This window comes from Amphiura filiformis, chromosome 19 (assembly GCF_039555335.1).
Source record: "Amphiura filiformis chromosome 19, Afil_fr2py, whole genome shotgun sequence".
Taxonomy (NCBI): domain Eukaryota; kingdom Metazoa; phylum Echinodermata; class Ophiuroidea; order Amphilepidida; family Amphiuridae; genus Amphiura; species Amphiura filiformis.
The window spans coordinates 21220673-21238142 of NC_092646.1; the positions used below are offsets into that span (position 1 = coordinate 21220673).

General features: G+C 35.6%; 1 protein-coding gene across 1 annotated transcript in view; it reads left to right on the forward strand.

Annotated features, from left to right (window-relative positions):
• The window catches only part of LOC140140435 (uncharacterized), a 32839-nt gene that overhangs the window by 10181 nt on the left and 5188 nt on the right, over nucleotides 1–17470 (forward strand). The window contains exon 2 of the mRNA XM_072162196.1: nucleotides 16891–17057. Within this exon, the coding sequence (XP_072018297.1) occupies nucleotides 16905–17057 (153 nt within the window). The 5' untranslated portion in view covers nucleotides 16891–16904. The remainder of the gene's footprint in view (nucleotides 1–16890; nucleotides 17058–17470) is intronic.

Sequence of the window (17470 nt, forward strand, 5' to 3'; positions counted from 1 at the left end):
TGAGTCACAACTTGTGACTTGACTTGCACTTTACTTACTTGTGACTTAGACAAAATGACTTGGACTTGGACTCAGTGGCATAGCTAGGGGTTGTGGGGCTAAGGATACATAATGGTGCCCCCCCCCCCCGGCCTCCAAAACTTGAAACAATTGTGCGGGGAGTGTGCAATAGGGCCTACCACTAATTAATTTTGGTAATGAAGTTGAATATCGGTCTTAAATTGATCTTTCAAATGACTACTTGTGCTGAAATGCATGTGGAGCGTGCGAAAATGTTGATTTTCATTGCTTGGAGGGGTGCAGAATTGATGCTGAATTGGTCATTTTGGCTCCCCAGTCCCCCCTCCATGTGGCGCCCAGGGCATGTTGCCCAGAGTTGTACGTCTATGGTGGGATGATCGCACCACAATGATTGAATCTAATCTATTGTTAGCAAATAGCCTGCTCCCCCTTTAAAAAAGAGGGGGAGGGGGGAGTAGTGTATAGGAAACCTCTTCAGATAGAGTGAAAATGGATCATTTTGACCCCTCCGAAAAAAAAATCTGACCCCTCTGAACAAAGGGTCCGAGTCTTTTTTCAGCCTGATGTGGTTGCAAACATGCAGTTATGTTGAATCACAATTCCGGATTGAATCAACCCTTTGCCTTAGTTTTAAACATTGTATGTGGGTATTGGACCTTGCCATGCTAATGCTTCAGATTTCACACCACCAAATAGTATTATATGGTCGTGCGCCCTGAATGCATTTCTCAGCCTAAAGTAAGCATTAAAATGAGCAGAAATTTGCATAACTTTGGATTGGTCATGATTAGTATTATTAAACACTTGAGAATGTTCCTGTAATCTTATTGGTTCTTACCTGTGTGATATGACACGATATCACACGGGTCAGCGCATGTGCATCGACTATGTGTGCATCGCTATTTGAACCAATCGGAGGCGCATAGCAACAACGGGACTGATCAATTTTAAGCCCTAGGTATAATTCTTTGCAAAATGTAGGATTTAATTTGATTGATATTTTTATTTGAATTGAAGTGTTTAAGAATGAGAATAAAGGTATTGTTTTTAGCTGCTGTCGGGCATCTATCGTCTCATATAACATGGGCGACATCATTATTTTCGGCGTAAAACAACTCGGCTTCGCCTCGTTGTTTTACTTAAAATAATGATGTCGACCGTGTTATATGAGACGATAGATGCACTCCAGCGGCTAAAAACAATACCTTTATTCTCTAAATATCAAATCCTGCAAGTGTACCACAGATGGCAGAGATCGAGTATTTTTTTTGATTTTTAAGCAGTCGTTTCTGTATAGAAACACTGGCATGATTTTGGAGGTAAATTTGGTAATTCCCAGACATAGACTTCGAGGGCCAGTCGTAAAAAAATAATGACGGTCAACCTATATTTTTTCCCAGTCAGAGGGATCAGGCTAGGGCTATTTTCAACCATCATAGCTGTCGCTAAGAACTGAGTCGCTCTTGCGAAGAAAAAATGATGTTTTCTTGAGGTGAATTTCTATGGGGATTTATTTGGTGGTGTGATATCTGCATTGGGCTGTGTGTAAGAGCATTGGTGTGTAGGCAACACGCTTTGATACATCTCCGTGATAGAAAATTGTCATTGACAATAATATTTAACCAGATTAAGTCCCGGATTAAGTGCTTTTCTTCTGTTTTGGGTAAGTTTTCTGTTAAATGTAGGCTTACAATGTGGGGGGGGGGGGGGGGCTAGATATGGCGACTTGGAAATTTGCTCAAAAATGGCTTGCTTTAGACTGAAGTGTTGACTTTAAGCTTACAGGAAATATTCTAGCACTGTGTCCATGAGTAAGTTTCATTATGGTGCTGCCTACTTGAATATAGATCTGGAATAATTAACATTTGTTTCAACTTTTACATGTGCCATTTGACTCAATTGAAAACATCTAAAAGATTAGGCCCTGCCTAATTTTCATATCTGAATGTTGCTATCTTCAGTAGATAGCATGTGGTTAGCAATGCACATGCTGTATTGATTTGAGTCAGCATCATACTTATACTTGAATTTAACTTTTAATGGTCAAGATATGTTGAGATAGGCTGAAGATGATGTAAAATAATCCTTTTGAAAAATATTTGCTCCCTGCATTGGGCTGTGTATAAGAACATTGGTGTGTAAGCGACATGCTTTGTTTACATCTCTGTGATAGAAAATTGTCATTTACAATAATATTTAACCAGATTAAGTCCCGGATTATATGCTTTTTTTCTGTTTTGGGTAAGTTTTAAATGTAGGTCTACAATGGGGGGGGGGGGGGGTTGAAGACTGAAGTGTTGACTTTAAGATTACAGGAAATAATCTTACACTGTGTCCATGAGTAAGTTTAATTATGGTGCTGCCTACTTGAAAATAGATCTGGATATATTAACATTTGTTTCAACTTTTACATGTGCCCTGTGACTCAATTGAAAAGATTGAGATGCAAAGAATTAGACCCTGCCTAATTATCATATCTGAATGTTGCTACAATCAACTAAAAAGTCTTGGAACGCTATGCGTAAAAAACGGAAAACTGTCACCCCTCTCCCTGTGCAATGTTGAGAAATACCAAAGTCTTCAGCTTTTCCCAATGTGTTCCAACATTGATTGATGGGGAGAGGGAAGGGTAAATCATTGTTGTAGATGTCATGCTTGTTTCCAGGCAAAATATACGTCATTTCCATGACAGAGTGTACCAAGCGTTCCAAAGACTTTTTTCGTAGATTGTAGGTCTACAATGGGGGGGGGTGCTAGATATGGCGACTTGGAAATTGCTCAAAAATGGCTTGCTTTAGACTGAAGTGTTGACTTTCAGCTTACAGGAAATATTCTTACACTGTGTCCATGAGTAAGTTTCATTATGGTGCTGCCTAATAGATCTGGATATATTAACATTTGTTTCAACTTTTACATGTGCCCTGTGACTCAATTGAAAACATCTAAAAGATTGAGATGCAAAGAATTAGGCCCTGCCTAATTATCATATCTGAATGTTGCTATCTTCAGTAGATAGCATGTGGTTAGCAATGCACAGGCTGTATTGATTTGAGTCAGCATCATACTTAAACTTGAATTATTTAACTTTTAATGGTCAAGATATGTTGAGATAGGCTGAAGATGATGTAAAATAATCCGTTTGAAAAATATTTGCTCCCTTCAGATTTCACACCAAATAGTATTTGCATTTCTCAGGAAAAACCATGCATAGCCTAAAGTAAGCATTAAAGTAAGCATTAAATTGAGCAGAAATTTGCATACCTTTGGCTAAATTTGGATTGGTCATGATTAGTAATATCAAATCCTGCAAGTGTACCACAGATGGCAGAGATCGAGTATTTTTTAATGATTTTAAAGCAGTTGTTTCTGTACAGAAACACTGGCATGATTTTGGAGGTAAATTAGGTAATTCCCAGACATCATAGACTTCGAGGGCCAGTCGTAAAAAATAATGACGGTCAACCTATATTTTTTCCCAGTCAGAGGGATCAGGCTAGGGCCAATTTCAACCCTCATAGCTGTCGCTAAGAACTGAGTCGCTCTTGCGAAGAAAAAATGATGTTTTCTTGAGGCGAATTTAGTACATATCTCTATGGGTATTTATTTGGTGGTGTGATATCTTTTAAGCTAGGTTTTAACTGCTACGGAGTACAGAGATTTGCTGGAAAATAATACAGAATGTGCAAATGGGTGAGAAAAACTCACCTGCCAATTCTAATTTTTTCCAATAGAGCGCATTTGACTTAAATAATTTTTTGTGATTGGAAACCCATAGACTTTGTACATGGAGTGTTTCTGACATGTTGCCATTCATCAATTTGTTTTGTGATTTTCTCTTCTTTATAACCACGACACGAATCTGATTTTATTGCAAATATGCTATTTTTATAAGGTCAGTGATTTTTTCCCAAGATATTGGTCTTAAGAGTAGGTCACCTACCTTTGCACAGTTTTTGTGGTTTCTTTTTTGAGTGTGGGGGTGGGGTCAACTTTCTTGACTTATACTAGAAACACTAAATTATCTAAATTCTAGAATTTTTTGAGCTAAGGGAGTGATCGTTATTTACGACAGGGGGAATGGGCATTTTGAGGGGGGAACCCAAATTTCTTTTGGGGTCTTGAGGGGGAACGCTTAATTTGTTTGTTGAACCAGGAGCCGGGGATTGTTAAGTTTTAATGGAGAAATTCGGAAAACAATGGGGAATCCAAAATTTTTGAGCGGATGCGAGGGGGGAACACATATTTTTTTGTCAATATTTTTTCCAAAATGCCCATCCCCCCCACCGTAAATAACGATCAGTCCCTAACTATAGGTCCAATCAACAAACAAGGTCTCATATGAAAGGTAATCAAAGGTTTTGGAGAATTCTCAAACACTTTAATCATGATCATGATATGTGAGTAATGTGACCATCCACCACAAAGTGGTAGTAAAGTCAGCTCTAGACCATTTTCTGTTTATTGCAGATGTTGAAAGAATGTACTTTCAGCTTTAAAATGACACCTCAACCAGCTTCATCGGACATCTGGAAGTGAAGTTATGGTTCATCAAAGGTCAAATTCCTTATATATTTTACATAGAAATCCAAATACTGTTTTGATTGTATCTCAAAATGGAAAATGCCGACTTTACGACCAGTTTGTGGTGGATGGGCACATATTGTTCCTTGTGGTTTGACTGCATACAATTAGACAAAAGTGCAGCTAGACATGTTGAAGTTATTGTGCAATATAAGGAAATGAATATGAGTTGGCTACAGACAATAATAGAGAAAACGGGTGCAACATATTTTAAGGATTGTCAGTGATTTACTCAACCAGAACATCTGGAAATTCATATAAATTGAGATTTAAATAAAATATCATGTATTGTCAAATGAAACATAGCTAGAGCTTAATCCTTTAGTTCTACATGTAAGTGGCAATAAAAGTCAAATTTTAATAGTTTTGCAATTTGAGGGAAATGGTCCAAAACATTCAATTTTATGATTTCTTACAATTTCAGTAACAAACACAGCATATGAAAAAACACCCTAAAAATGCCCCTACATGTATTTCTAATTATTGACAAAATATTCAAATTTGACTTCTATTGCCAGTTAGAAAGTTAAGGATTATGATTTCGCTATGTTTCATTTGGCAAAATGAGATAATGGTATGAGTGTTTGGACAGTATTTTTTGTGGGACATGAGAGCACATCAGACATATTCAGAGTGCAATTTGGTGTGTCTGATGTGCTCAGGTTGATCCCCCCAAAAATACTGTGCAAAGGTGGGTGACCGATCCCTTGAACCATTGTGCAATTGGAATTCCCCTTGAAATCACCTTTTTTGCCATTTACTATTATTTGTGATTAGTGAACCTTGCAAATTGTATCTGCAGAATGAAAAGACTGGATATTGGGACTTTCCAGCATTACTAAAATATAATAATAGTGACAACTGCACCCAGTTGGATGGAACTTACATTTTGTAAGTCAAAGTTTCTACACCAACTAGAATTGGAGTTGAAAGCTTGTGAAAGGACATTGCTGTTGTGCAAAACTGTATGGTTATTCTATACTCTAAGGAGGAAGTACATTTTGCAAATTGGATAAAGGTGGAACTGTTATCTGAAATTCACTTTATGTTTTGAGAAAAGAGGTCAAAACATATTTACCATTTCTCTATGACATCATTTAACTAGAGAAGAGTTGTTGCTTTTTCATCAGCAAACTAGTATGGTCTGATTTGACAGGTTACCATGGTTACAACACTTGGGTACATTTGAATGGATTTGAATTTGACAAATATCCAACAAATGCATGGAACCACTTACAATTTTGAAAGACATACCGTTTCTAATGTGAAGTCAATAAATGTGTTTTTGCTGGAAGTGATGCGTGGAATTATCAAACATACTATCAGATTGGAGTGATGAAATTGCATCATCTGAATAGAGTTAAGAAACTTGAGGCATTGCATGGTGAAAGAGAGAACCTTTTTAGCATAAAAGAAATAACCTTCTTATATGGAAAGAAATAAACTTAATTGATGCAACATTTTGAACTCGACCAAATTCTTGATTTTCATGATGGCACACAGATTGTATTTGTGCCTTCTCCTGTTTTCACTTGTGATGATCTGTTTTGATTTAGCATCATCTGAAGCCAGTGATACTGTAAGATGTCAAAATCAACATTTCATTCTTTCGCGGAATGATACACTTACAATCCACACATATAGGAATGAAACCTGTGACTTTCTGGTGTCCTCCTCTGATAACCACAGCATTACTGTGAATTTTCTTTGGATGTCCTCCTGGTCCATTTTTGACGACATGTACTTTACCATAGAAGAATCAGGAGCAGAATGCTTGAATCGATCTTATGCCTGGATTGGATTTACGCCGGCAGAACCGTGCACAATGGTTCTTAATTGTATTACAATTCGCATCAACATGCATGTTTCATCAACTTTGGAAATACAGGATAGCAGTGTGATTGCATCAACAAACAACTCTAAATATGCCAAATGGTATAATACAGATAACCGTCGTGCATTTGAGAACATCAAGTTCCATCAGTGTAAAAATGTTCATGTCATTGATGAGATTTATCAGATGCCATATAATGAAATTCACTATGTCACACTACAAGAGTTACACACATCTCTCAAGATAACATTAGAAGGAGATCCTTACTTCAAACCAGATGAACTACCTGGATTTGATCTTGACCTTCCAGATGATATACTTCTAGCTGAATTCCCGGAATGTCCTGATGGCTGCTTCTGTACCCTGCGTTTCCAAATATTTGTTATTGACTGTCCAGATAATGTTAGCAAGAACATCCTTTTAGTAGGCGGATCTCCTGATTTGATTATTGCCAATTCAACTGCACTAGACCTCTCTGATAGACAACTTACTCGCATTGAACCTCAATGCTTCCTCAATCTATCCGATGTTATCATTTTATTATTGAACCATAATAAGATGACAACAATTGAGCCTGGTATTTTTGAAGGTTTAGAAAACATTCATACATTGGACTTGTCTTTCAACCAAATCTCAAGTATAGAAGCTGGTTCGTTTTTACATTTGTACAAATTGAAACAGTTACTGTTAAATGTAAATAAGTTAAAGTATATTTCACATACTTGGTTTGAAGGTTTAGTCAATATACAGGTACTGTATTTAGGTGGAAATACTATTAAGGAAGTAGAACCAGATATGTTTTCGCAAATGCAAATGTTAAAGGTCTTGTCTATCCCTGATTGCTATTTATCTCAATTGGGAAACCTTCCAAATGAACTGCTGTTGTTGGATATTGCATCGAATATTTTCTCACACATTCCCACAAGTCTGCCAAAGAATTTAACCCATTTATCCTTAGATAACAACCATCTCTCTTTTCTGAACCAAACAATACTGTATGATAAATCTACACTGATATCACTAGTCTTGTCACACAATAATTTATCTCTCATTCGAAGTGGCTTATTCAGTCACTTTTACACGTTAAAACATCTTATATTGGGTTCTAATACTTTAGAGAAAGTACAAATAGACATTTTTGATCAATTAAAGACATTAGAAATATTAGATCTATCTAACAACAGCATTGACTCACTGCAGTCAGGTGTATTCAGAGATTGTCATCAATTGAAAGGGTTGTTGTTGTATAACAACAAACTCAATGTGATACAAAGTGACCTTTTCAATAATTTGACAAAGCTAGAGATATTAGGTATGCATAATAATAGCATTGAATCATTACCATCAGGTATATTCAGAGATCTTTATCAATTACAAGAGCTTTATCTGTATGGGAACAAGCTAAGTGTGGTACAAAAAGATGTTTTCAACAGTTTGACAGAGTTAGAGCTATTAAAGTTGGGTGATAATAGCATCAATGTGATACAAAGTGACCTTTTCAATAGTTTGACAAAGCTAGAGATACTAAATCTTACCTATAATAATTTTGATTCATTACCATCAGGTGTATTCAGAGATCTTCATCAATTACGAGAGCTTTATTTGTATGGGAACAAACTCAATGTGATACAAAAAGACGTTTTCAACAGTTTGACAGAGTTAGAGATATTGGAGTTGGGTGATAATAGCATCAATGTGATACAAAGTGACCTCTTCAATAGTTTGACAAAGCTAGAGATATTAAGTCTGAATGAAAATAATATTGAATCACTACCATCAGGTGTATTCACATATCTTCATCAATTACGAGAGCTTTATCTGCATGGGAACAAACTCAATGTGATACAAAGTGACCTTTTCAGTAGTTTGACAAAGCTAGAGGTATTACAATTGAGTAATAATAATATTGATTCATTACCATCAGGTGTATTCACAGATCTTCATCAATTGCAAGAGCTTTATCTGTATGGGAACAAACTCAATGTGATACAAAGTGACCTTTTCAATAGTTTGACAAAGCTAGAGATATTATCTCTGCATGAAAATAACATTGACAAATTACCATCAGGTGTATTCAGGGATATTCATCAGTTGCAAGGGCTGTGGCTATATGGGAACAAACTCAATGTGATACAAAGTGACCTTTTCAATAGTCTGACAAAGCTAGAGATACTAAGTCTGATTGAAAATAACATTGAATCATTACCATCAGGTGTATTTAAAGATCTTCATCAATTGCGAGACCTTTGGCTGGATGACATCAAACTCAATGTGGTACAAAGTGACCTTTTCAATAGTCTGACAAAGCTAGAGACATTAAGTATCGCTAGAAATAGTATTGATTCATTACCATCAGGTGTATTCAGAGATCTTTATCAATTGCAAGAGCTTTATCTGTATGAAAACAAACTCAATGTGATACAAAGTGACCTTTTCAATAATTTATCAAAGTTAAAGACATTACTATTGAATAAAAATAACATTGGATCATTACCATCAGGTGTATTCAGAGATCTTCATCAATTGCAAGGGCTTTGCCTGAATGAGAACAAACACAATGTGATACAAAGTGACCTTTTCTATAATTTGACAAAGTTAAAGACATTACTTTTGGATCATAATAACATCACTGTGATACAAAGTGACCTTTTCAATAATTTGACAAAGTTAGAGTTATTATTTTTGAATAGTAATAACATTGGATCATTGTCTTCAGGTATATTCAGAGATATGCAATTATTAGAGAAATTATGGCTGCATGACAATGAAATTGAGTCATTGCCCTCTGCTCTTTTTAAAGACCTTAAAAGCTTAAAGCAGCTCCATCTCTATGGCAACAGGTTGACCGAAATACCAAGAGATGTTTTCCACCAATTTAATGGAATGCCTTTACAGGTATTAACTATCTTTGCAAACAAATTGGTCAGACTTTATCCATATCAGTTTGCAAATTTGACAGATTTGATAGGTCTGAACCTTCAAAATAATAAATTGAAACAAGTTCATAATAAAGCACTGTCTGGTTTAACCAAATTGAAATTTATAGACCTTTCATATAATAATCTAACAAAAATAACAAAAGACTCGTTTGTGGGATTGACTCTGCAAAACAAAAGTTACATCTCAGTAGACAACCCATCCACATGTTGTTTTCTTGAAATTATAAATCAGTCTCATTGTGCTACAAGATATGAAAAATCTCCTTACTTATCATGTAAGCAGCTCCTCCCATCTACAGCAGTTAAATGTTGTACATGGATTTTTGGCTTTTGTGCTTTGTTTTCTAACATTGTGGTGTTCATTTGGGGATGTGAAAAAATGAAGTCCAAATCAGCAGATGAAAAGCAAGTGAAACAAGTTGTTTTTATTACCAATTTAGCTCTGGCAGACTTACTTATGGGTGTATATTTGTTAGTTATTGCATCTGTGGATCAATATTACAGTGAGTATTTTCCTTCATTTGCTGAACATTGGAGGAACAGTGCTCTTTGCAAAATTGCAGGATTTCTGTCAGTCTTATCAAGTGAAGCATCCCTTTTATTTCTAACCCTTATAGCTGTAGATAGACTTTGGGCATTTCGAAAAATCTTTATAACACGGAAGCTATTTGGAAAATTGACACAAGTATTGATGACAACAATTGCATGGGTTATTGCTCTTGCTCTGAGCATTGCAACTATTACCTTACAAGATGATAAATTGTATCAATTTTCTGATGTTTGTATTGGTTTACCATTGGTAAAAACTAAAATATATGAGAAAAACTATGAAAACATTACAATATCATACAACTTTTTAGCGCAAGATGATCATCTTCAGTTACTAACATTTACTGAAATCAGCTCAAAACTAGAAAACTATTTCTCAATTGGACTTTTCCTTGGGCTTAACTTCATGTTGTGTTTGTTGATTTCAATATGTTATATACTACTATTTATGTATATATGTAAATCAGGATTTGCCTTACTCAAAACTGATTTGAAAATGGCCATTAAAATGGGCGCGGTCGCATTGACTGACCTCATGTGTTGGCTCCCTATTGTTTCCTTGGGTATTCTAGCACAGACTGGAGTAAAGGAACTCCCCCCTGAATTGTTTCCATGGATCACAGCATTCATTTTACCAATTAATTCTGTACTTAATCCATTTTTGTATGCTACAGTAGATCGTGTTTCAAATCATTTTGTAGATCGAATACAACCAAATTGTTACAACGAAATGGAGACAATGTTGTAGTCCATTTCATTTATGTCATATTTGTTTTATCAGCATGACTTGCCCAAAAGATTGCTGTATTAAATGTATACAAAATGTTCTGATGAAAATGGATACATTGCAAACTTTTACAAGTCAAATGTGTGACATGGCAGCAATAAGTGTACTAGAAGAAGTGTACTACATGTATTTCAGATAATAAATGATATAAACATTGCATAAGATGTCCAAATGAGGTGATTTATATCCAAATAAGTTGATTTATATCCAAATGAGGTGATTTATGTCAAAATGAAGTGATTTATGTCAAGATGAGGTGATTTATGTCAAAATGAGGTGATCTATGTCAAAATGAAGTGATTTCAAAATGAGGTGATTTATGTCAAAATGGGGTGATTTATGTCAAAATGAGATGATTTATGTCAAAATGAGATGATTTATGTCAAAATGAGGTGATTTATGTCAAAATGAGGTGATTTATATCAAAATGAGGTGATTTATGTCAAAATGAGATGATTTATGTCAAAATGAAGTGATTTACATGTATGTCAAAATGAAGAGATTTATGTCAAAATTAAGTGTTTATGTCTAAATGAAGTAATTATGTCTAACTGGAGTGATTTATGTCAAAATGATGTGATTTATGTCAAAATGAGGGGATTTGTGTCAAAATAAGCAATTTATGTCAAAATGAGGTGTTTTATGTCAAAATGGGGTGATTTATATCAAAATAAGGTGATTGTCAAATTGAAGTTATTTATGTCAAAATGAGGTATTTATGTCAAAATGGGGTGATTTATGTCAAAATCAGGTGATTATTGTCAAATTGAAGTGATTTATGTCAAAATGAGGTGATTTATATCAAAATGAGGTGATTATTGTCAAATTGAAGTAATTTATGTCAAAATGAAAGGATTTATGTCAAAATGAGGTGACTTATGTCAAAATAAAGCAATTAATATGTCAAAATGAGGTGTTTTATGTCAAAATGGGGTGATTTCTGTCAAAATCAGGTGATTATTGTCAAATTGAAGTGATTTATGTCAAAATGAAGGGATTTATGTCAAAATGAGGTGATTTATGTCAAAATGAGGTGATTTATGTCAAAATGAGGTGATTATTGTCAAATTGAAGTGATTTATGTCAACATGAAAGGATTTTTGTCCTTGTCTTTTTAGAATATAATGGTTTCTAAAATTAATGATGTAGAAAGAAGAGGAGAAATGTGAAAATTAAAAAGTGGGCATGTATATACGTCAGTGACATGGGTCAAAATGTGTTTATTGTTTTATGAATTAAAAGATGATGCATACGCTGCAAAAAAAAAGCTGTTTAAAAGTTTAAACAAGTCAGTGAGTCATTTAAGTGCCAGGTTTAAACAACTTGTTATGTTGTTTAAACCTGACGCTTAAACAACCCAAGTTGTTACCTAATATATATTTTGCTGTATACAAAAGGCATGTTGATAATCATAATTATAAATATGAATGAATACAAATATGTTTGTTTGTTTGGTTGGTTTATTTCTTCTTTTGCCTGGGTTACTCATTCAGTGGATGTTTTAAGGTATACTCAGTTCTTCCATGAGTCCCAGGGTATGAACATGCATGTATGTATGTATAATGTATATCTTGGAATAACAACCGTTAACACACACAGCTTTTTGTAGTTTTCTAAGTTATAGACCTGGACCACAAGAGTGTGTTTTTTCCCGTCTATTACGATCGTGTCATAATCTTATTATAATATAGTATCATGTTTCCGCTCAATGTTGTCGGCTTACTACAATCGTGTCATCATTCGCGAATGTTAAAAATTTCCATCATCAGGCCGCTTTGTAGTATGATCGTGTTGTAATTGCCGGCAAAAATTACTTGTGTGTACGCATTTCTTCATTGTATTTATGTTTAATCAATAGACTACGTAATTGCCGTGGCGTGTATATAACCAGAATTTATTATGACACGATGATGAGGTGCTGACCGTGTGGATGCTCTCATCATTCATTTATCATAATTGTGTCATAATCTGGTAATTACAATACAATGACGAAAGCACTGGGTCATACTTAGGGGCTGTGCAATAATTATGAGCCCCCCCAGGGGGGTAAAATTTCCAAACAGCTCGCCAAAAATCGCTTGGCCCCCCCTCTTGGCCCGCCAAAAATCGCTTGCCCCCCCCCTCTCTGCCCGCCAAAAATTCTTTCCCCCCCCCTTGAACATGCCAAATTTTTGGGATCCCAAATTGTAAACTTTAAATGGTCTAGATGTATGTTGCGAGCGCAGTGAGCAGGAAAATTTGCATATTTAGGCGTTTCCGTACTGTTTTCCTAAGCCATTTTAGAGCGTTTTATTAAAAAGGCACCCCATGAATGCATGCCAAAAATCGCTTGCCCCCCCCCTCTCGGCTTGCCAAAATTGCTTCCTACTCCCCTTTCGGCTCGCCAAAATTTCTTGCCCCCCAATTTTACCCTCCCCAGGGCTCATAATTATTGCACAGCCCTTACGTGCCATGGACTTCATTGTGCTTGAAGAGTTTGTGGCGTAAGTGAGAGAAAATGAAAAACTTGACCTTATTATAATATTTGTATATTATTAAAGTTGGAAAAAAAGATTGTTAATTGGTTGTGTTCTATCAAATACTACCTTCTTATATAATGTTACATTTGGTTCTTGTAGTCCAACATGGTCTAATCAAAGCTTTAAAAAATTCCTCAGCAAATTTTGGAAGGATTATGTACGTCCTTATATTCATTTCGTCGACGGGTCCTTAAAGAACTTTAGCAAAATTACCCTCGATTAGAGAAAAGCGAGGGTAATAAATTTTGTTTCACTGGTTTCATTTTCTGATATTGGATTTCATAATTTGATCTCATATACCTCGACACCTGCTGATGTTTGACCTTTTGCATGTCAACACATTCCTGGTGCTCTGGAGGTAAGCTGGGCAGGGGAGTGAGTTTCAGGGCTGGAATTGCCAGAGGGCATATAATATGGTAACCCAAGTGAAGTCCAGCTGGTTAGGATGACAGATTGACCACTGTGTTTTTAAGACTAACTTTCATGCTCATGGCAATTGCCATGGCAACTGGCTGTCAAAGCTGAAAACATTTGAAGAAAGCATGGATTCAAAAGTTTTAAGGACATGTACATGAAATGTTTGCCCCCATGCCAAATGTCAGCATACATATGTCTGGCATTAAAGATTTTAATCTGTAAGTTTTATTCTATCTTTTAATCATGTAACTTAGTTACATTATGAAGTTATGGCTTATGCTAAATATGTGACACAATCTGGTCCATGGGGGCCAAAGGAGGCATTTTTGAAAGTTTAGTTACTATAACTATTACCTAATACAAACATCAGGCTATCATATACTGAAAACACCACAGGTTCTAAAGTTATAAAGTTTCATGATGTCTATTTTCTTATGTATTTTATTGTTTTTTACTCCATATTTTTGCCTTTATCTCAATTTCAAATTTGCCGCCTTTGGCCCCCATAGATCAGATTGTGTATATTGTCATCACAATTTCATTACATTTATATATTTTTACTCTATTTTATATTATTATTATCATCTTGAATAATTTGTTATTGCCAAGTTACTTTGTATGTGTATGAGGTCCTATTTTGGAAGAGAGGGCTTGTCACTGAAGCTGTGTACTAAAAATATAATAAAAACCCAATGAAAACAATAAAATTGTTCTTGTTTTGTTTTCGTACACTGCGATTGAATTTTCTGCCATCACATACTGTAAAAAACTTGATAGTTGGTACATGTGCTTACTGTCAAGCACTTTTAAAACATGCAAACATGAATAGCCCCATCCACAAAAGTGTAAAGGGTTTTAAGCAAATCATCGATACACATACATGTAGTTAAATATATGAACAAGTAAACCTGCAAATTTGTGTCTCAACCCCATTAGCTCAGTTGGTAAAGCGCCAGACTTTGGTACAATTTCATGTTTTTGTAAAGCCTTGATAGTAAGCACATGTGCTAACTATCAAGTTTTTACGGTAGATTCTTTGATACACTTATATAAGCATAGGAGGAAAAATCGATCGCAGTATTTGCGGCTGTATTAAATTTTCATTTTTTTTTTTGGTGCAATTGCGTTTTTTCAAAGAAATTTTTTTTACAAAAATTAAAAAACAAGAAGTTATGGACCCTAAATTACTTGTTATTTAAGGTTGGAACTGGAGAAACACTGCTCCAAAAAAACCCCAAAAATTTTGAGTTTTTTTAAAAATCAAAACTGGATGAAGTTGTTGGGGTCACCCCATTGTGGCCTGTACACCATCCGCGATAATCAACTTTTGAAAAGCACCTAAACAAGGATTTAACCCTTGGCTAAAACAATACTCTAAACAGGTAACACACGCCTGTTTCACACCCTAAACAGGGATTTTATTCCTTAAATCAAATTTCATACCCTAAATTTCATTTCCGCGTATTTAGCAATTGCAATTTTGAACCATTTCCCCCCTATTTTTCATGTTTTTGACACCTAAACACGATCACGCACGTATCGTACTCTACCTAAAAAAAAAAGCGACCCTTTTACGCGTTTTCATTATAGCGGATGGTGTATAGGCCACAGTGGGAGTGACCCCCCCCCCCCGGAGTTGTACATATTTATTACTGATCGCATCTTTTGAACAGCCAAGGACACACTGAATTAGCATGCATTGCTAACTGTTCAATAGAAGCAAAATTGCTTCCCCCCAAAATTGCTCCCCCTGATAATTATGATTAAAACTAAGCTTAATCCCCATCAGCCCTGTGGACTATAATCTTACCATATCTCTGATTGGCTTGATACATGATATAGCGCTCTTTGAAACCAATCTATTATAAATTAATGAAACTGGCAAATTGGTGAGGCTAAAAACTTTTACGGTTTACATTATTTCGGAAAACGGACTTTTGAAATGCGAAGAACAAGGTTGTGCGCACTTCAATAAAACGTCAAATTTTGTTTTTGTTTACGTTAAGGGAAGGGGTATGAACGTTTGGACAGTATTTATTGTGGGACATTAGAGCACATCAGACATATCGAATTGCATTCTGAATACGAAGAATGTCATTCTGATATCAAATAATTTTGATTTTTGAAATTACGCAATGAATACACATTTTATGGCAAATCATTAAAAATTGATATTTTTTGATATTTAACAGTACTCGAAGTAAACTTTATAAATCTGATGATTTATACTTAACGTGTATGTAGGTGGGATGAAAAGCCGACGATCAATTGAAAATTTTGACCTTTCATATTGAAGATATGGATTTTTTCCCCAAAACACCAAAAGAAAATTAGGTCTTTTTGGGAAAAAAATCCATATCTTCGATATGAAAGGTCATAATTTTCAATTGATCGTCGGCTTTTCCTCCCAGCTACATACACTTTAAGAATATATCATTAGATTTATAAAATTACTTCGAGGACTGTAATATATCAAAATTTGAAAAATATCAAATTTTTATAATTTGTCATAAAATTTGTATTATATCGTGATTTTCAAAAATGAAAATTATTTGATATCAGAAAGACATGCTTCAGTATTCAAAATGCAATTCGATACGCCTGAGGTGCTCTCATGTTCTTTATTAAATACTATCGAAACGCTCAAAACGCTCATTCCAGATCCCTTAAGGGGGTCAAATTAAGTTAATTAGTTTCAAAAGCACTGAAAGGGCCTTTCGGACTAATCACCTCCAATAAGGTTGCAGTATTTGGACTTGCGGGTCAATTTTTTGTCTGATATCCGGTCACTCATATCATTATACACAGGAGCTAACTGGTAATCAATTTTGTGGTTGGCCAACATCTTGAGCATAGTGGCTGTTATCATATTTACATAATGATGACAATGATAGTGGTGATGAGGAGTCTTTTTGTTGTTGTAATGTTTAGTCCTACCAGGGGAGATGTTTAATATTTAATGAAGTCCTACTGGGACATGCGTTAACATGTAGTCATGACGTTTAGGGGGAGGAGCTTTTTCTCTTTTTAATACTGTGTTGTCCTACAAGTAAGAGGATAAAAGTAGTCCAACAGGGCAAATAAAATAAAGTCCTAACTATGCATTTACGAGCTGCGAAAGACGGGTAATCTGCTAGTCAAAATAGTTCTTAGAGGCCGATGATCTGGCAGTGTCCATGTGGTCAAACAAATCATTTTTGTGTAATTTTATCTTATTTTTTATCCACTCTCCTTTTCCCCCAGCATATGCCACCAGTATGACTCAACAGTTTTTACAGCAGGCAGGCAAGTGTTTTCTTCAAGGAAAGTTCAACCAATGCAAGACACTGCTGGATAATCTGCCTGTGATAGACATTAAGAGGTCTGTGGTTCTTCAACTGGTACAAGAAAGCAACCTACTCTTATGCAAGGTATGTGGTATGAACAATGGCGGCACCACAGGGGGGCATGTCGGCAAATGCCTTCCCAGTCAGAACTCTTGCCCCCTGTTGCCTCCCAGTAAAAACCCAAAATTACGAAAAATTCACTTTTTGCAGCAATTTTGCGCAAAATTTGTTGATCTGAAATTCACTTTGCTCCCCCCCCCGAAAATATTCCTGGCGCGGCCACTCGGTATGAAGAAGGAAAATATGTGACCTGTTACAGCGAAAGGTACCTTTGGGGTAATATTCTGTTGGAAATGGTGGGAAAGGTTGCGGGTTCGACCCTGGTAGTGGCTTAGTATGCTTGTGGGAAAATTAAGTTAACTTAAAGTTCCCCTGGACAAGAATTTTCTGCTAATTGTCTTGTTGAAATCCGTGGAGCTAATCCTGGATATGACGGC